The 20,750-nt window shown below is 34.8% G+C and overlaps 1 protein-coding gene across 4 annotated transcripts in view; it reads right to left on the reverse strand.

Moving 5' to 3' along the window:
* Nucleotides 1-4,654: 4,654 nt before the first annotated feature.
* DPY19L1 (dpy-19 like C-mannosyltransferase 1) overlaps nucleotides 4,655-20,750 on the reverse strand; it is a 51,978-nt gene continuing 35,882 nt past the window's right edge. For all 4 annotated transcript variants that reach the window (XM_040547744.1, XM_040547742.1, XM_040547743.1 and 1 more), the window contains 10 exons: nucleotides 20,340-20,420; nucleotides 19,477-19,578; nucleotides 18,644-18,715; nucleotides 18,080-18,129; nucleotides 17,028-17,052; nucleotides 15,695-15,814; nucleotides 10,082-10,256; nucleotides 9,134-9,233; nucleotides 7,642-7,767; nucleotides 4,655-6,568 (listed from right to left, as the gene is read on the reverse strand). In XM_040547744.1, the coding sequence (XP_040403678.1) occupies nucleotides 6,412-6,568; nucleotides 7,642-7,767; nucleotides 9,134-9,233; nucleotides 10,082-10,256; nucleotides 15,695-15,814; nucleotides 17,028-17,052; nucleotides 18,080-18,129; nucleotides 18,644-18,715; nucleotides 19,477-19,578; nucleotides 20,340-20,420 (1,008 nt within the window). In that variant the 3' untranslated portion in view covers nucleotides 4,655-6,411. The remainder of the gene's footprint in view (nucleotides 6,569-7,641; nucleotides 7,768-9,133; nucleotides 9,234-10,081; nucleotides 10,257-15,694; nucleotides 15,815-17,027; nucleotides 17,053-18,079; nucleotides 18,130-18,643; nucleotides 18,716-19,476; nucleotides 19,579-20,339; nucleotides 20,421-20,750) is intronic.

Consider the following 20,750-nt stretch of genomic DNA (forward strand, 5'->3'; position numbering starts at 1 on the left):
TTGGAAGACAGACACCTTCCCAGTTTGCAGCTATGCAGTTTTGCTCCATTTTATCCTGTTCAATTTTATCCCATTTCTAAGTATTAAAGTGAAACAGAATCAGATAAAATAGAACACACACAGAAGTCAGAGAAAGCATGTTCCAAACAAGGTCTGAGTTTATTGAAACCATGTTTTCTTTCGGCAATACTGCTGCACCTTGACATAGCAAATATTTACGTTTTTCAATTTATTTCAACTGGAACTTTATTGCTTTACTGCTTCCTCGTGTGCTAGGATACAGAACAAACCATCAATGCTGACAAGTTTCTTTCTAAATTCAGTCGTCAATCCAGTTGCACACAGAGTTCAAAGAAATGTAACTCATGTCATAGGCTCCTAATTCAACAATGTCTTTACAATCCCCTTTTCAGGCAAAAAACTAGTGGATAAAAAAAGCCTCCAACTAGCTAAGACCTCATTAGTTTAAAAATTCTTGTAATTTCATCCATTTAAATTATGTAATAACTCAAAAATGACCAAATCAAAGACCCTGTATGAAGCAGCAAGTAGCATGATTACTGCAGCTAAATCCAGTGAGGACTACGAACAAAGAAAACAAAGGTTAAGGAAAACTACTCCTAGTATCTTATACAAATTGTGTTTTGAGTTGAGTGGTCTTCTAGATACTTCAGGAATGAGAATTTCTACCCGACCGGACTACTAAAGCTTGCTTATAACATTACCTCCCACTGCTCATAAGAATAAACTAGACACATTACGTTTTCATAATCAAAATGAAAGAAAAGCAAGGAAGGCAATAATTCAAGTACCATCACTAAAATAATTCTGCAAAAAATAGAAGGCATCCTATTCTGGAATATTTTCAATCTTTCTGACATTTCTTTTGCTAAGAAAAAAAAATAAAAATCAAACTTTCAAAAATAGTTAAGCTAAAAGCCAATACTTCACAAGATTTTTTCCATAACTCAGGCTGAGATACCTACAGAGAAACATTAACTCCCTGCAAATGATATTTGCTAACCTGCACCATGAGGCACTCTAGGGACTTACTGTCAGAGAAGCTGAGCAACCAGCTGCTCAATAGGATAAATATGGTACTGCTCAGGTGTCTAAATACAGCAATAACCAGCAATGAAAGTAAGAGTTTGGGGGCACTGGCTTGGTCAAGTCCCCAGACTAAACAACAGATCTGCTTCCTTTTAGATGAACAAAAAAAGCACACAGATACTCTTTTTTGAGTTTTTCCTGTTAAGGCTCATTATTATCTTTAAATGAGATCCAGTAAGCAGTTTCACGTTCTGCTTTAGGCCAAAAGCTCGATCTCATCCTTCCTGTGAAACAGGCAAAAATTAGTATTACTTGCACTCAAGAATCAATTTATACATTGGTATCTTGAGGGGTCGCAGGGATCTTCCATTTGCAGAAATTTTATACAATAATCAATCGGCATCTTCTCACCTAACACTAAAATGAGAAGAAACTTTACAAGAAATGACTTTGCATTTCTGCCACGTCCGGAGAAATCTTTAAACTGAGCAGCTGTCACACCTGATCCAAAGTCCAGACATTTGACCTGATGTTCATGCAAAGGCTTGGCTGGCATCGGTATGATCTCTTTGATATTACTTATCCCTACTGAAATGCAGGCTATCCCGCTCAACTCCTTAGCCAACATGAACCCAATATTATTAATTCACTGTGTGATTTCTAGCTCTCTTCTCTCTCTTGATCTATTGGTAGTAAATGTTCTACACATGCTGTAACAGGAAGTAATAAAATTGTTCAACTACTACATGATGAACCCACTCTTAACAACTGACAATTTCACACGTTATAAGAATTTTATCCATAATGGAGAATTAAAGCACAAGATCACGAAAGAGAAGCCAATTTCTGAAAGGTAGAGATTCTGAAACTAGTTTTCTTTAAAATCACTTAGAAAATACACATTTTTCTTTCAAAGTAACATTAGTAATGTTCGACTATTTTTTTTGCCACTCCACATACAAGCAGGGTGGATCAGGTTTTGAAACAAACAATATTAAGTTTGTTATTTAAGTAAATAAGTGATTGCTCCTCCTTTCTAACTGTGAAGTTACTAAAAATGGCAGTCTATTTGAATAGCTATATTAAAAACTGTAATATATCATGTCTTCTTAAGAGGTCAGATTGTATATATATTAATAGGAAAGGCATAACATTACTCACCATAAGATGCAAAATAAACTGAAGGACTGATACAATAGCCCATACTCCCCCCCCCCCCCCGAAGGTGATGGAAAAGAATCCAAAATTTGATAAAACCCCAAAGACTAGTCATTTATTTCTGGAAGTAGAAGGAAAATCCTTTACTGCTCAGTATGAAAGAGTTTTTAGAGAACCCTTCAAGATGACTCATCTTTCTTCGCTTGCTTTTAGCACTTAAGAGTCCATGACCTAGTCCATGCAATTTCATTAATGGCTGCAAATTAACATCTGCTTAATGCAGAAGGTAAGTCTTTGTGAACACCCAGCTATGCTTTTGAGATAACATACCAGCTAACTGACTTTTATGAATGTCCATGCTCGTACTGTTTCTGTTTCGCATTGTTTCTGGCAAGTTGCAGAAAATTGTATTGCGTTGCTCTGCATGAACTTCTGATATTTGATGACAGCCTTCTGTTTCCACATAGCAAAACTAACTTTGTTCCAGACAAGCTGGCTAAAAGCTGTTCCTAGGCACCACCTGGTTACACAGGCCAGTGCCCAACCCTGTGAATCCTCCTGCTTGGCTCCAAACAGGTCAGTTCAAAGCTATGCTGCAGACAGTTTATCCCACTGTTCTGCTTTGACTTCATACTGGAACTGCTCTGAAGTGTTCATGTCATTTAACTACAGCTGAGAATGTTTTATCATAGCACTAGGAGAGGTTTCAGTGCCCAAGCAATTAATGCAGTTACGTGCACAGAATGCTAACCAGTTCTCAGAAGTGTAATTTTACACCCACAATCTTAATGTCACTGAAAGAGTAATTCCTTAATGTTTAGACTGTTTAATTGTTAACAGAGTTAAGTCTTCCTTTCACACCACACCTGTCATCCTACTCATAGTACAATCACAAAGCTGACATAGAAAAGCACTAGCATGTTTGGATTTTGTTCTTTTGTCCAGTTGCTGTAATGACTCAAGAGCACCTTACTCTTCTGGGTTTAAAAATAACATATTGTTTCACTGCAGTCCTTCACATTTTGCAGCGTAGATGCAATAACAGCATTTACAGAAACTGCGCAATGTAATCAAAAAACACAGGTCTCAGGTTGTACTTAGCATTTTTGATCGCTTTAACAGTACTGAGAGCTATGCTTTAGAACTTGACATCTTAACCATAACATAAAATAAGAGTCCAAGAGATACTGACTGATTTAGTTTCACTAAATTTCACTGAAATAAAAAAAAAAGACAAAAGCAAAGCCTTTTTTTTTTTTTTTAATGGTAGATGAGAATGAGGAAGTGCAAGGCAGTACTACACAGGGCTTAGCATCTTTGTTTCATTAAGGTTTCTCATTTTGCCCTCATGTTAAATGTTACCGTTTCCACAGTTATCAACAGTTTGATACTAAATTGTAATTGTGCCCATTGTACTGAAGAATTTTACTACATTCAAAGCTAGCAGTATTTCAGACTCCAATAGATAAATCTATATGATTAAATATTACTGGAATGTAATCCACAGAAACTGGAATGTTACAGTGCCTGAAAACAATTATGTGCCTAAATTATGTCAAGGACAGCACATATTTAAAAATGAGTTTGAGTTACACTTTTGTTGATCAGGACCTTGCAAACTGAAAAGCAACTTCAGTGACAGTTAAGATATTTCAGACTTCCATTTTCTGGTCAAGTTGCAGTGATAAGCATAATGTTAACATGGAGCTCCTATGTGTAAAACGTAGAATTATTTAAACTTAAATTCTTTTCCCTGGAATTGAGAACAAATTACTGAGATAACCAGGAAATCATGATAGGATGCACCCAATTCATGAATTCATGTTTCTTCCCCACAATCATATATTTTTTTTGTTTTGTCTTTTACTTTTTTTTTTTTAAACTTGTATTTCCTTTACGACATTTTATCATCTTAACATCAGATAGAAATATTTATTTAGATTTAAGACTGGTTCAAAGACAGCGTCAGTACAATGGCACTCAACATAAGATGAAAATTTACAAATAAACATCACTGGAACAGTCTGGCCATGTACTCACTAACAGCCTTCTCGTCAAATAAGGCACATTTTTACTGAAGTACATCTCTGAACATTAACTTTTAAATGTTTCTTCAGTCTACCTGTAGTTGGGTTTCACTCTAGATACCTGAGTTTAGAAATTTCGAAAAAGCACCATTTTGAATTGCCTTCCAGGTTCACTTTGGGTGTAAAATAGTATGTGACATTTTCTCACTGTCTTCATATTTACCTGCAGCGATATTCCACATAATCTGGAAGCTGGAAAGAGATAAGTTGAGTTTGTTCTAATTATCTGAAACACTTCCTTGTATTGTTTAGTTCAGGGTTCAGCTTCAGTTATATCTGCTGTGGCAACTGTATTAAACTTCATTTTAATACATAAGAGTAGAAATGTAATGTCCATTAGAAACATGAGAACAACTTCCATCTTTTTCTTTTTTATTTAACCACATATAAGTACACATCAACAGTTGGCATAAATTTCATAAAATACAGTACCTTTTTGTGCTGTAACACTAGTCACAATGTTTATATAAAGATTTTTTTTCCAGCTTCCTTGAATTCAGTTAATATTTTAAAAAGTGACTTCCCAAAAGCCCTTTTTTTGATAGTTTCCTTATATAAATTTTTCCAAAATCTATTCTGTAAAAGTTAAAAAGCTAATGCATTTTCAGCCATTCTCCCTCACCCTCTCAATAAAACAGATTTTAAAAAAATAAGACAACTCAGAATACTGATCAGCTGTTACGCTACTACTTTATCAGAGGTTCCCATTTAATTGCTCCTGTTATACATGTGGTAGATACCATTCCTATAGCATCTAATATTATTAGATGCTCTTAGGGCTGTAAAAGACCAGTCATGTCAATAGACTGATGCATGAACAACAACTAAAAAACCAACAAACAAACAAACCAAGAATGAATGATATAGAGAAACACGAGACTTTAGAAACCTTGAACTGTAGAATCACCGTTACTGTGATATTTTCCCATAACAATAAATATACAAAAATTCTATATCAGTTAAACAACTGAAGAATGTCCTTGTACTAGGTATCCTGGGAAGTGAATTCTTTAAGTCCTATATTACCTATAATGTTGGTGTGACACCAAGATGACATAAAACTGAAGAACCAGTCTAATACTGTTGGAGAAATTATACCCCCCCCCCAACTGTTTGGCTATACTCATATCACAACTGGGTTAAATTTCATTTTTCTTTAATGCTGATGATAAAATCCAGACAGGATCTAATACAGGGGAAAAGAAAAAGGGGTATAAATTTTGAAAATAATTTCTTATCAAGTTAGGCGCTGAAGGTCTAGTTAAGGCAGTGAAGGATTTATTTTAGTATGTTTCTAAGGCTATTATAGATTTTTCCTGAATAAAGCATTTTCTCTTAAAAATTCCATTTATATTATGCCAGCTTATTCTGAATGCGTAAGAACGCTAAAAACCCTTGGACATGGAAAAGCTAAACTATTGCTCGCTCCAAATATTACCCTTATTAGTCTTCATTTTTAATATCAATAAGGTTTCAAGAATGTGCACCTAAATAACAAAGTTTCATGTTCACTTACAAAGTTTTCCATTTCAAAAGCAAGCTTAAAAGCATGTGTTAAGTGATTCAAAATGAATAAAGTTCTTAATTCTCTCACACAAAAAATGTACTTCTCTCAGACACGACTAGTGAAACTATGCAACTTAAGAGAATTTCTAGTAAGTATCACCTTGTCCAGAACAATAAAATGGGTAATAAAAGCAACATGAGAAATGCGATGCCAGATGCTATAGCACCATTCCTTTGTTCCAAGCTGGTAGCACCAAAGCTTTAAACAAACTTGCTTTGCTAAGACATTCTGACAGTCCCATTTCACAATATCATTGGTTTTGAGAATGGAGTTACTTTCCATAGATTTTAACTCCTTTTGGATCAGTGTTTAATAAAATGTGCAAACATATAATCATTTGCATAGCAAAACTCAAGGGACTGACCCTGAAATAGAAATCCAAACTGTTGGGTGTAAGATATTTCTATAATCAGAATTCACTTAAAATGGTAAAAAATAAGATACACATTTTTCCATTTTAAGTCTAGTAAAAAAGGTATTTCTGATTTAGAATTCTTACAGTTACTTGTTTAAAAAGCTGAAAGACTGATGGTTCTTTGCATTAAAATGTTACTCGTATGGAATCTTCAAGACTCTGTAATTGCTATTTTCAAATACTGTGATGAAATATGGCCTGGAATCCTTGCTCATCAGGGTACATAAAGGGATTCTGCCGCTATTAGCAGGATCTTCCACATCCCAAATTTCCGGCATACTGCAACCAGGCCTAAAAATTTTTTTAAATGAAAAGAGAAATAAAGAAATGCCATCAGAAAAAAAAAAAGAAAGCATTTAGCTTGCTGAACTCAATTTTATAAACCTTTCTATGAATACTTGACTGTGCCTTGTATTTGAAGTTTGTAATTATACTTAAAATGATCAGATTACAAAATCAATAAATACGTTAATAATTCAAGAAAAAGTATTTAGAATGTATAAAATTTGGTTGCTTTTGTGGTTATTAATAATTAATAATTAATGTAATTATTAATTAATATTAATAATTAATGTAATTAATAACAATTAATTCAGAAGAGGCAGCATATATGGCAAAACAACTCACATTATACAATATACATCACCAGGGACCCTTAAAGCTTTCTATAAAATGAAGGGTAACATACTCCTGACATTTTTAAAGAAAACTAAGACACCTTTAAAAAAGTATTACCTCCTTGCTTTTTTATTAAGGCACACAACCACTAATAATTCCCTGTACAGTTATCTTTCAGCGTTAGTGTCACTGAAAAACTTCCTAAATTTGGTGAAGATAATACCAAAGAAAGGTAACAACTTGAATTTCTTTGTATTTAGAATAAAAATGAAATGAATCCATCTAGATGATGTCCTAAAGGCTCAAAACAGAACTTAAGAAAAATGTCATCATTTTTTCTTATGGACAGTCTAAATACGACAAAGTTTTCAGTGACAACCAATGGCCATGATACTTTGGTACTCAAACTGTTTTCTACTCTGCACCTTTCAATCATATTAGGCTTTTAGTACATGCGCACATCTCTTCTTGCCATCACAGAATAATTTATTGTTTCCTTTGCAAACTGCTGTAATTTACAGTAAAATTTAAAAATACACAAAACACAGCTTTTCAGGTGCACACAAAGACCAAAAAGTTACTAACATCAATAAAGTTGATCATACTTATTAATAGATGGAGAAGCTGGAGAAAAATGTATTATGGGCACTTTCAATAAAGCATAGATCAATATTTCAAAGCTACTGCTTGATCTCAGACTACAGATTTGACTGGTGTATCATTCTTGTGAGAAAGAGATTACTCACTTTTTTCTGCTTATGCACAATGACTCTTCTAGAATGTAGTAATTCACTCCTAATTTTATTAATTCTCTTTTCACTTCTTTTGCAGGTTTTCGACTGTACATGGAATATACTACTTTAGTTCTGGCCCTTCAAAAAGAGAAATATGATAAAAGCAAGCTAAATAATATAGGATGAAAATGTAAGCCTTAGTTTTAGATTGCACAGGAAAGCTTTTTATTTCACCAGATAACCAGGCTAATACTAGATTATTTTTTTATTTTATTTTTTTTTACATTTTTACTTTTACTGTAGTTTAACTTCAGTGACATTAGCTTTAATATGATGATTCCTTCACAAATGTAATGGTTCCCAGCACAATAAATATAGTCTTTTTATTTTTGTGTATCAGGAAACAACTTTGCCACAAGATCCATGGTTACTTTGAACAGAAAATGTATAAACATCAAAATTATGCATTTGAAATGTAATATTCAATGGTAGATGCAAAGACATCAAAACAAACTTGCCTGGGCTAGAAGTGATCAGAAGAAATTATCTGACCAGTCCCTCTGCAAAAGGTCATACTCTTTGCCCTTGTTTGGGCTTTTTAAAATGCAGAATGCAAGACCAAACGTTCACTCTGAGGTCTGCATACTGAATCTAACAAAGTCATCACTTGCTAACCATGATCCTATTTATAACATCCAGTAATATTCTCCTTTCATTGCAGAGAGCATGACCTTATTTATTAACCCCTGATTATTTTCTTATACTGTATCATCTCCAGCATATTTTCCCCAAACATGCCCTGTCCTATCTGTTTGTACTTAATGTCAGATACAGAACTAAGGACATAAGCCATGTAAAATGAGTATTTACACCTCTTTTTATTTCTCTTTACCTTGTTGTTTTCTTGTTGTGTTTGTTTTTTTATCCAGTTTTATCAAATTACCAAAAGAAAAGATTATATGACATTAAAACTAAGAAAGAAAATAAAAAAACACATGACCTTTTCAGATAAATAAATTTACATTTAGAAAAAATATCCCGATTTTGAAAATAACAAAGAACACGACTCGGTAATTCTATTTAAAAAAATCAGTTTCAACTAGTCCTAGTATCTCTACAGTTAGACATGTTATCATGACAAGTTATTTTTCACAGAAAGTTGATAAGAATAAATGGATTGGCTATCTTGAGAAAAAACAGTCTGCCTGCAGTGTTTGGGTAACTAGAACAATGAAAGAATATAGTACTACATGTCAGTTCCAGTTCCATAATCATGTTCTTTTTTTTTTTTTGTATGCAAGTTTGAAGTCATATCTATCCTGCAATATATCCCCTCTGATGAACATAAATCCTGAAGAACTACTGCATGTTTTCAATCTGACTTAAAATTTTATGGGTATTTTAACAAAGTTTTCTATATTACATGATGCCTTTCCTACTTTATATTATCAACATTAAGAGTATTAAGTGAAAAATTTTAAAAATCCTCAACTTTGATAGTTACCTTAATGCTGCATCTTCATAATGAGGATGATTTACAATAGGACGAAGCGTGGACAATTTAACGCTTGCCATTGTAGGCATTGCTCCTGCAAAAACAGCATCTGAAAAACAGAATGAAAGGTATGTTTGAAATTAAGAATCAAGCAGTAAAAACACAGAACAAATTTTCAAATACCTAAAATAGTAATACTATAATAGAAAAATAAAGTGTGAAGAGGAAAAGGTACATACTTCTTCTGAAAAAGCCTTATACGGCACCCACGTGATATGCACAAAATCACTTTTTTTTTTTTTTTTAAACCTTGACATCTAAGAACAGAGATTTAATACCTTACTATTAATCTTATCTTTAATAGATCTTATTTTTCTGGATTGTGTAATGTATTCATTATGAGAAGGTCTTTTTTTTTTTTTTTTTTTTTTTCCATTTGTCACTTCTAACAGTACTGTTAAATGAGCAATAGAATGTCAGTCAGTCCTCTTTGGCTTGAATGTATTTTCTTGCTAAAAAGGTAACTATTCTGGTCCCAAATAGTTTTCTGACACTTCTATTGTCTTCCGTAAAAGAATGGGAGCAAGCACACCACAGCCACTTCGAATTTTCTTCTAGCCAAATGATAAGCATGGACACACATACAGAACCAGTCATGCAAGTGAAAACCTGCTTTAATTGGACTTTGTAAAAGCAGTTTTGTTGCAGATACACTACTTCAGTGGTTAGAACCTCCAAGCTGGTAGGCTGGAGTTGAACTAGCTTTTTTTATATATATAATTTTTTCATTTGAGACAGCTTCTACGTGGAAAAGTATACATGACTAAACCTTTTTTTTTTTTTGGATAGTGCCCAGGCACAGATAGTAGCAATACCTCTTCAGTTATTTACCATATTAAGTTCTATAGTTACATCTCACAGTAAATGGGGAACATCATATGCTATTAAATACTATACCTTGTCTGGTACTGACTTGTATCCACTCTAGAAGTTCTTCCTGTGGCAAATTGCTAAATTCTCCCATTATGTTCCACTGAGTTTGAAGGTTTGCTGATCCTTCTATTGCCATCAATGCTAAAATAGCAAAGACCAATGTTTTGGGCTGGATTTTACAGAAGAGCCATCCAAATAACTGAAATGCAAGAATTGATTAATTCCTAGATGACAATTCTGTAATTTTTTATGCAGCACAATTTTTATTTCTCTATAAGGAAGTCAACGTGTATTACAGTATGAAACACCTCTGCTATTGCTCCTCCACTAAACTTCAGTGAGACCTCATTGTTAAGTATTTATGTTTACCTAATGTTGTACATTTATTCGTAATACAACAAAATATGAAAATTGACATTAATGCAGCTTTTAAAGTTCTAGTTCAAATGTCAAATTCTGCAGGCAGAGACAATTAAATAAAATACTGTATAAGTGTAGTTAGCATTATCTCCTACTTAAATCAATAAGTACAACCAGTACTGCAAAATTCTGAAAATACACCAGAAAAGCAGAATTTGGAGTTAGAAAGCTAATGTTACTTTATATCCTATCCTTCTCTTTCTTGAACTGGAAAAGCTAGCCCTTGCATTTTTCCCTACAGATTATATGCTGGAGGCTTTAAGCAAATACTCAAATAGGTAAAATGGGTAGTTAAGTAGTACCAAATTTGCTATGTTCGAGTTTAGTTTGAGCAAAAACACTTCAACTCATCCATATTTGAACTAAACGTTAAATCAGACAAACATGTATAAACTATTTAAGCTACTGTTAACTGGAAGACTTTAGGTTTCAAAAATATCAAACATGCAGTCAACGTACTTTTTTATTGTTAAAGTATGAAATAAAGTTTCACAGTAAGTTTCCTAGCAGACTGACTAAACCAATGCAGTAGCAATGTTATTTTTATTATAAATTATCCCTGATATATTTTAGATGATTTAGATCTCCCAAGCCACCTCCCCAAAAATGCACTGTACTCTACTCTCATCCTCAAATACTTGCTAAACACTCCAGCAAAAACAGCACTATCCAGGGAAACTTAATATACCAAATATGCCTGACTGCTGTGTAGGTCTGGAAAGATGATCCAAAATGAATTTGTGTGCCATTCTACATGAACAAACTTCCTTTTTCATAAACAACCGCAGGAAGTCTCAGTTCAAGGACATGTTAGAACTTTGCACTTTCCTTATCAAGTTCCATGGCTTTTCAAACCACGTTCCTATCATCCTCTTGAAAAACCTCAGTAATGTTATAAGTATCTGTATTTGCCACTATTTTGTTTATATACGGAGCCCAGAAAGACTGAACATATACACAGTGCAAAGCATTTCTTTTTACAGGATGCTGTTCCTCATGTAATTTATTACATTGATGCAAATCTTTTTAAAACTTGTTTTTGCTAAAAAAAAAAAACCACACATTATGTCTTTAAGTCTCTCCAGGTATTTTTCTTTGCTTTCAAAATTTCACCCAGAATGGAATAATTAATTCCTCCTAACAGAAAGAGGAAATGCATGCAAACAATAACATTTTTATTGCCCATCAGGTGCCACAAGGTGCATCACTGAGGTACTAGAGAATACACAGATTCATGCAATGGTCTGAAAGAATACAACGTACTCTCCCATTTACAGACTACGTCTTGTCTTCTGCTTGTTTTTGTTGTTTTCACAAATGTCCATCTCAGGCTGACTGATCACTAATAAGAGAATATATGTAGAAAAGTATTTTTATTTTTACATCCATTGTTCACCTAAAGTGGGGTACTCTTGAACATGGGTATGGACTTCTCCTAATGCCCAAGACAGGGCCAGGATAATTACAGGCCTTGTCACATGTGGCAGACAGTTTTTTGGTACAGGAGGAGGAAAATGACAATCTGAACTACAGCAGTCTAAAGCTTTAACTTTCTTATCATTCAAGGCCTATTTCTTTCAAACCAACTATGCCTTCAGGATGCTTCAAAGGAGATCAAGTCACTAGACATGAGCTATTCTGGTCCAAAAGGGACAGCTCTTGGAACAGGTGATCATTTGGATTGGTAGGTTCCTGAGAATCTTAGGCTCACTTTACAACCACAGGAAACAACAGCAGAACAACTAAAGAGCCAAGCTGCAGTTGAGTGCAAGGCAAAATGTATTCTGCTTCCTTTTGTTCTCTCCCATCTCTCTTTTTAAACACTATCCTTTCTACTGATAGACTGAACTAAAGTCAGTGACCTAAACTAAATCCTAGAAAATGTATACAACCTGAAAGGAAAACAGAATTGTGGTAAAATACTCTGAATGTGTCCTTCTTCCAAAACGTACACAGTGATAACGTGAGGCATCCTCTAAGATCCAAAACATAGTGATTACTAAAAGCAACAGATTTAATTAACTAGAATGATGACCTTACTTGCAATACTAAACAAAAAACCACCATGATCCAGGAGGAATTACTGTGGTGTCATTACTCAGGTGTTTAAAAAGAAAGAAAAGACACCAAATGAAGATATTCACTGCAATAACAATTAACTTGTGATAAAAAAAAAAAGCAAAGGAAGCCACATATTGGCTTCCTATTGGCCTCCTGGCAGCTCATTTTTCAGTCATTACCAGTTGCAAGGTACTTTTTTCCTACCTTTCAGAAATTATTTCTCTACATGCAGCAAAAAAAGTAGTTAAAATTTTATTGATTTTCAGTTCTCAAAAGGCTAAGAGTAAGAGGCCTTTGAGGCCTGTGGCACAAAATAATGAAATATTTCAAGTTCTGAACTTCCTCCACTTTTTTAAGAGTTTTCAATAATAACAGAGCAGAAAAGCCCATTGATTTTCTTCCAGTAAAACACACAAATAAGGCAATAATAATTAAGAACAAATTAATTTTGGACAGAATTCATTTATATTGTACATGCTATCTAGAAATCACAACAGAAGAAAATAGACTATTTTTGTTTATCTTACTTTTTAAAAGCAACCCTGGTTGTCTTCCCCAACCACTGCTAGTCTTCCCACTCTGTCAAACATTTTTCTCCTTTCCTTTCATTTGTATTATGTTCATAACATTTCTTAGCACCCACAGTGCTCAACTCCTTAACATGTTCTCTTTTTAAGTCCAGCTCAGTTATTAATCATGACCTTTCACTCTCTCCTGTAGAATACTTTATGTAAATAACACTTCCTACAGAAGGGCAGAATGGATGAGGTTTGAAGGGACTTCTGAAGGTTATCTAGTCTGAACCAGCTGCTCAAGTAGGACCATCTATAGCATGTTGCCGAGTACCATGTCTAGGCTACTTCTGAGTAACTCCAAGGATGGAGACTCCACAGCCTCTCTGAGCAACCTGTGCCAGTGCTCAGTCACCCTTATAGTGAAAAAGTGTTTTTTTCGTGTTGAGACAGAACCTACTGTCTTTCTGTTTGTGCCCACTGCCTCTTGTACTGTCACAGAACACCATTGGAAACAGCAGCTCCATCCTCTCTGCACACCTCCATTCAGCTGTGAGCATATACACATGCAATATTATATATATCTATGTATGTATTTATTGGTAAGATTCCCCCTAAGCCTTTTCTTCTTCAGGCTGAATAGTCCCAGTTCTCTCAGCCTTTCCTTGGAAGAGAGATGTTCCAGGCCATTCATCACCTTAACGGACCTTTGTTGGATATTCTCCAGTAGTTCTATGTCCCTCTTGTACTGGGGAGCCCAGAACTGGACCCAGCACTCCAGGTGTGGCCTCAACAGTGCTGAGTAGAGGGGAAGTATCGTGTCTCTTGACCTGCTAGCAATGCTCTTCCTAATGTGGCCCAAGATACTATTAGCTTCCGTTGCAGCAAGGGTACATTGCTGGCTCATGTTCAGCTTGGTGTCCACCAGAATCCCCAGGTCCTTTTCTGCAAAGCTGCTTCCCAGCTGTTTGGCTCCCAACATGTGCTGATGCCTGGGGTTGTTCCTTTTCAGGTGCAGGACTTCACAGTTCCTGTTGTAGAACTGCATGAGGTTCCCGCCAGCCCATTCCTTCAGCCTGCTGAGGTCCGTCTGGATGGCAACACACCCAACTGATGTACCAGCCACTCCTCCCAGTTTTGTACCATCAGCAAACTCTGCCTCATCATCCAGACCATTAATGAAGATGTTGAACAGTATTGGACCAAACATTGACCCTGGGGTACAGCACCAGCTACTGAACTCCAGTCCCACTTCACCTCTTAATCACCACTCTCTGGGCCCAGCCTTTCACACAGTTTTCAAGCCACCTTCCTATCTGCTTCCCTTTTGCCACAATTGCAAAGCTTCTAAAGCAGCTACCTGGATACAAATTCAATCAAGTTCACTTCTCAAAAACATGGATACCAATATACAAAGGCAATTCTAAGACATTTAAAAGCCAGAAAAAAAAAATAACATTTTATCTTATGGTTGATTTCAGCCTAGAAAAAATACATCTGAGCGTGGTGGTTTTACCACGCTAGGCAGCTGAACACCACCACTATCGCTCTCTCACCCCCTCCTTAGAAGAGGAGGGGAAGAAGTAAAGGAAAGAACAACTCACGGGTTGAGATAAAGCTAATTTAATTAAAGGGAAAAAATAATTATTAAGGAAAGATTATTATTAATTAAACAATTTAACTAAGGGAAAAAAGCGAAAAGGGAAAAGGGAAAAGGGAGGGGGAAAGGGAAAAAAACAAAACAAAACAAGTCAAGGCTGTGTGGAAGTGCAGAGGAAAGAAATTACTCTCTACTTCCCACAAATGAGCAATGCTTGACCGCGTTCTTGAAACAGGGCCTCAACACATGTAGCTGGTGTTCAGGAGGACAGACGTTTTCGCAACGAGAGCCCACCCCTCCCCTCATCTTCCTTTTTCCATCTTTTATTGCTGAGTGTGACATCATATGGTATGGAATATCCCTTTGGTTGGTTTAGGTCAGCTGCCCTGGTGATGTTCCTTTCTCACTTTTTTGCCCACCACCTAGGAGGGTTAGAGGGAGTCCTGATGCTGTGCCAGCGCTGCTCAGCAGCAGACACAACACTGGTGTGATACCACTGCTGTTCTAGCTACAAGTGTGGAGCACAGCACTGTATGGGCTGCTGCAGGGAAAGTTAACATCCCAGCCAAACCCAGTACACTGAGTTAGGCACATGGCTTTTGATTTTTAAGGCTAAAATATTTTCAAGATGAAAGACTACTTAAAACCGCATTTTTGGAAAGAATACGTGCAAGGCTGTAAGCTCAAAAGAGATGTGAAAACACAAACTAATTCAAACACTGTTCTGGATAAAATCAATAGCTGATAAAAATTTGCAACAGCATTAGTAAAATAAAATCCATTGTATGTCTCTTTATGCTCATGTTCAATACACAGCATACTAATTTGTATAGTAATGCAGTTGGACAAGTTGCATAAAACAGGATGCTTATTTTATTTAGGGTGAGGGGAAAAAGGAACATGTAATCATACTTTTAGACAGGCAACTTAATTTAGTTTATTTTTAACTGTGATACTCAGATTCAGCACTCACACAAATTTGATTTAGAATAAATATATAGGTAATAGTGTAAGTACTGAGATAGCTGCAGCACTAAATCTTACCTGTTTTGAACACACCAAGGAAGCCATAACACACAGGTGTGGTGTCAAAAACAACTTTAGCCTCATGATTAAAATCGCTAGGACACTGTATGCCAACAGCTGCAATGCATGGTATACCACCTGCAAAATAAACAAACAAAATCACAAACAATCGTATTTACATACTTTTAATTTCTCTCAAAACTATAACTTCATTTTCAGTATAGCTTAAATGACAAGTTTGTCTGAAAAAGAGTCAAAGTGAAAGTAAAGATCTTCACATTGCAGATAGTGAACAGAATTTGTCATCTTTTTTTTAAAGTGTGTCTAGTCTGTCAAAGTATGGAACAACAGAAGGAGAAACATTAACAATAAAACTAGAAGGAATTTGAGAAATGGCTAGCTCTTCAAAAGATTCTGGAACACAGGCAGAAACAGGTAAAATTTGTTATATTATCTCTTCATAGAAGTGAAGAGACCTTGCTAATACCTTGTCTAACACCTAAAATATTTACGTATGAGATGGAAGAAACAAATAAAGTCATCTAACCTGGAGAAAAGGAGACTCAGGGGAGACTCTACACCTGTATCATGTATCTACTCTGTATCGTGTTCTATAATTACCTTAAAGGAGTCTATAAGTGAGGTGGGGATCAGTCTCTTTTCCCAAGCACCAAGCAATAAAACAAGAGGAAATGACCCTAAGTTATGCCAAGGGAAGTTTAGATTGGATATTAGGAAAAAAATCTTCACTGTTCCAAAGTATTGGAACAGGCTGCCCAGAGAAGTAGTTGAGTTACCACCCCTGGAGGTCTTCAAAAGATGTGTACCGTAGAGCTTAGTGACATGGTTTAATGGTGGACTTGTCAGTGCTAGGTTAAAGGTTGGACCAGATGATCTTAGAGGAGGTCTTTTCCAACCTAAATGATTTAAATGATTCTATAATCGCAGCTACTCACACTACCACAGGCGACTTGTTAGAAAAAAAACAGTTAGAAGGCATCAGAGATGTAGTTCAGCCCTCCTACCAGTGAATCTACATCACCTGTGGAAGTGCTGTGGTAAATCACAGAGGCATTTTTGCAATCAGTGCCTTTCTGCACTGGTACAGCAAAAGCCCAAAGGACTCCTATCCTGCACTGCCACCCCACCATTAATTAGCATTATTTTCTGTTCAGCATTCCAGAGCTATTTTGGTGACATATTGGATCCAATTTAAGACAATGGAATAAAAGATGCAAATAATTAGCTACAAATAAACCATCTACCACCATCAATATTGAAATACAGCTTGCAATGGGCCAAGTATTCACATTAACATATGAATAAAATTGTGCAGAAAAAAATATCTTACCTCACCCTGGTTAAAACGTTCCTCTCTGAATAAAGAAAAAAGGAAAAAAATCACGATTTGTTTCTATCATATAGATGCAGCAGTTTTACTTTACAGTAAGCAAGAGTCAGCACCTGTACAGATTTTTTTCCTCTTTAAGAAGCTTATATATATACTGCAAATCAGTAACTATCCTCCATCCCTATGTCTACTTGGATATCTGAAAATTAATTTTAGCAGTTTTTTAATCACTTTCATGAATTATTTCATATATAGAACAGTTGAACAGTTTATTTAGAGAATGAAACCTCAGTAACATAACAGAGGCAAAGAACTGTTACCAAAAAAGTCAGACATTTACTCGGATTGGTTTTGGCTTTATAGGAAATATAAATGTGAATACAGTGAAAACAAGGTCTATTTTTTTTTTTTTTTTAAATAAAAACCCTCTGAGGGCAGAATGCTGCATCGATTTTTTATTTTTTTTAATTTTGATATATGCCATTAAGACTATGGAAAGCAGATACTACTGAAATGATTAGCTACAAAAAAAATGGAAGCAAAAAGATTTCCCTTGTTAGGGAAATGACAACATGCAATTGGCCAAATTCACTGCCCTTAAGCACTTCAAGAAGTGATGCCAAATGCCTGTAACAGGTAGAGCACATATTACAGACGTTTAGAAAATAAAATTAATACAGCTGGGATCCCTTCCTAAAGATGAAATTCAAGTATTTTTATAACCTGGAAAAAAATAATGGGGAAGAAGCAGCTTGTGTTCCTGTTTATAGGAGAAAAGTGAATAGACACATAAGTAAACACTGGTTTAGGAACAAAGTAGAAATATAAATGATGAAATAGAATATTTGTTGGCGAGGGGCGCTAAGATGTCTAAAACTAAGTTCAGCAGATAAAACTTAGTCTATAAAAATACCACAAATAGTACATCCAAGCCATTCAGTTACATAATTTACCCTTCAAAAAGGATCAACGTAATGTAGTTATTTAGTGTATGTCAAATCAAATGAACTTCCAGCAGGAAGATCAGTTTGACGTTCAAAAAGAATACTTACCTTTCATATTGGCCTGTATGAGATAAAGTCCACCTAAGATATTTAATTGCCTGAAGAACACAGAAGCCAGCAAAATTATGAATAAATTTTCAAAAGCATTATAGAGCATTTCCAACATTCGTTAAATTAAATTACACCTGAGTATCTCGTTTTCAGATAATGCTAAGATAAAGGCACACAATGCTTTACCTAAAAATTCTTTCTGAGGATGTTTAATTAGCCAGGCAGTTAGCAGTTATCCCATCTGTTCTTGTGTAAACTGTAAGTTGTTTTCACACAAACTATACATAATCAAATTTACAAAAACAGTTGTAAACTTTAGTTACAGTACTCATCAGCTAAGCGACAGAATTTTTTTTGGTGCTTAACATCAAAGCAAGTTTTCTCACTGACACAGGACCAGAACTTTGTAAACACTTATGTAAAGGAAATACAGAACTGTATACAAATATTTTTGACAAACTGTATTTTATTTAACTTTTTCCTGTCTCAAAATAAATAATGGTCCCTTAAAAAAACGGAAAAAGTAAATTCAAGGTAAAGGTGATTCACTAAATCACTTACCTTTTTGATGATTACCCCCAAAACCACCAGAACAACTGGTAGTAGTAGAGTCTTTGTGTATCTAACTGGAGTCTACAATGGAAATAAAATGCATTAATTGCTTTCCAGTCATCTAGAGTTACATCAATGTTCATTTTGAAGAAAATAATATAAGGCGTTCTTCCTCAAGTGAAACAAATATAAACATACAACAAGAACAAAACAAGCTAGAAGAAACTTAAATTTAAACTCCACCCAGCAATCTCACTAGAGGTCTTAATACTAGGGTCATTAAAAAATTATTCCCCTTTCTTTGGCAAACTACCCAAAGACTTGAAGTAGATGGTATCTCAAAAGAATTTGAGTGTTCTGGGTTGACTAATCTATAAACATTCTGAACACATTTAGATACTGATGAACTAGAAAAGTCTACTAACAACACACATGGAAACCTCAATACTTTTCCATAAACTAAATCTACCTCACCTTTGTGGCTCTCATCACATTTTCCCTCTACTCAGCATCAGTTACTGACAGACACAAAATCTTAATTTTGCAGGACTTTGACCTTTCATATATCCCTGAACAAGCACTTCTTTTAGTAAAGCAAGCATGCTTCTTAGATATGAAATCAAAACACTTTTAGTTTTAGCAAATTTAAAAGCAATAAAACCATTTAAATTTAGCTGAAGCTCATTAACATGTCTAACTTCATCAGTAAGCGCTTGGAACTTAAAAAAGAAAGAATTCTTATGATGGCAGTAGTATGTTATGGCTCACAGATGTTTCAAGTTATAAATGGAGATAAATCAAAAAGCTCCCTTTTCCACAAACATCTAATTTGATCAGATTACCTCTTTTTCCATGAAGTCAAACTCTGCAGCACAGGTATACATTAACGTATCAAAATCCTTGTAGCCAATAAATTTAGATTTTAATATGTTACCTATATGAGCCTGGTAGGAAATACAGAAAAAGAGCTGCAGTAAGGAAAAAAAAACTGTTTTCTGCAAACAAGTAGTGTAAATATATATCATTTTTTTAAATTAAAACAGAAGATTATATAATTTCCAATAATGTTATAAATGCACCAAAAATGTATTTGAGTAGATTAAATGATATATTTGATCATAACAGATTAGACAAAAGAAAAAGCAGAAAGCAGCAGAAAAGGGATGTTACCACTGCAACTGGGTTGAACAAGAGTACAGTTTGCATATGCATATTTTAAGACATGAGCTTCCCACCTCTTGCCCATACATTTAGGTGTGCAGCATCTACATAGACAGGGTTTAAAAAATGTAATTTAATAGTAAAAGCACTAATGTGCAATTAGGAGTTCTAGTTACAACAAGCATTTCAGAATTGCCTTAAAATGAGTTTCAGAAGAAACTGAATCAAGAAACAGAGTAAATAAAGATGTAGGTAAAAGATACCAAAAATAAACAGAGCTCTACAAAGCCAAATTTCATAACAAACACAGAGCATTTATTAATTCAACAGTAAACACATTGGTCTTTTCACAAACTTAGGTCATAAAACCTCAAAGTCTTCATTCATATTGAATGAGAAAGCAAATACACAAGCCCATTCCCATTTCTGCAAAAGAAGTCTTGGAATCTCGGGAAAATATATCAATAAGAGACTGAAATCAAAGTATTAAGACAAAATATTTTTAAAAGACACCATATACTTGCATAAGAGAAAGAAGACTTACATCATCAGCTATTCCAAATGCTAAAGAAGTTAGGTATTTCAAGGTGACTGTCCCAAATAACCAGGCACATCCTTCAATGACCTTAAAAATACATTCAGAATGAAATAAACATGTCTCAACAAACTTTAAATAAAGCCATCCTTTCTCAGAAAGATTTCTAAATTTAGTGACTAGCTGAAAACTCTACGTTATCACCAAGATATACAATCATTTCTAATCAGTTACACTTCTGAAATTTGAATACACTGGATGGTTTTATGTTTTGTTTTCTCTTTTTTCCCCCTCCCTTACTTCAACTGAAATATTTTTGGATTAACTGATATTTTGGCTGTATCACTGCACATGACATTGTAGCAGAGGATGTAGCAAAGTAAACTTTAAATGGGGCAGCCAAACTGTCAATTCCATCTG

This window comes from Cygnus olor, chromosome 2, assembly GCF_009769625.2.
Source record: "Cygnus olor isolate bCygOlo1 chromosome 2, bCygOlo1.pri.v2, whole genome shotgun sequence".
Lineage (NCBI taxonomy): Eukaryota > Metazoa > Chordata > Aves > Anseriformes > Anatidae > Cygnus > Cygnus olor.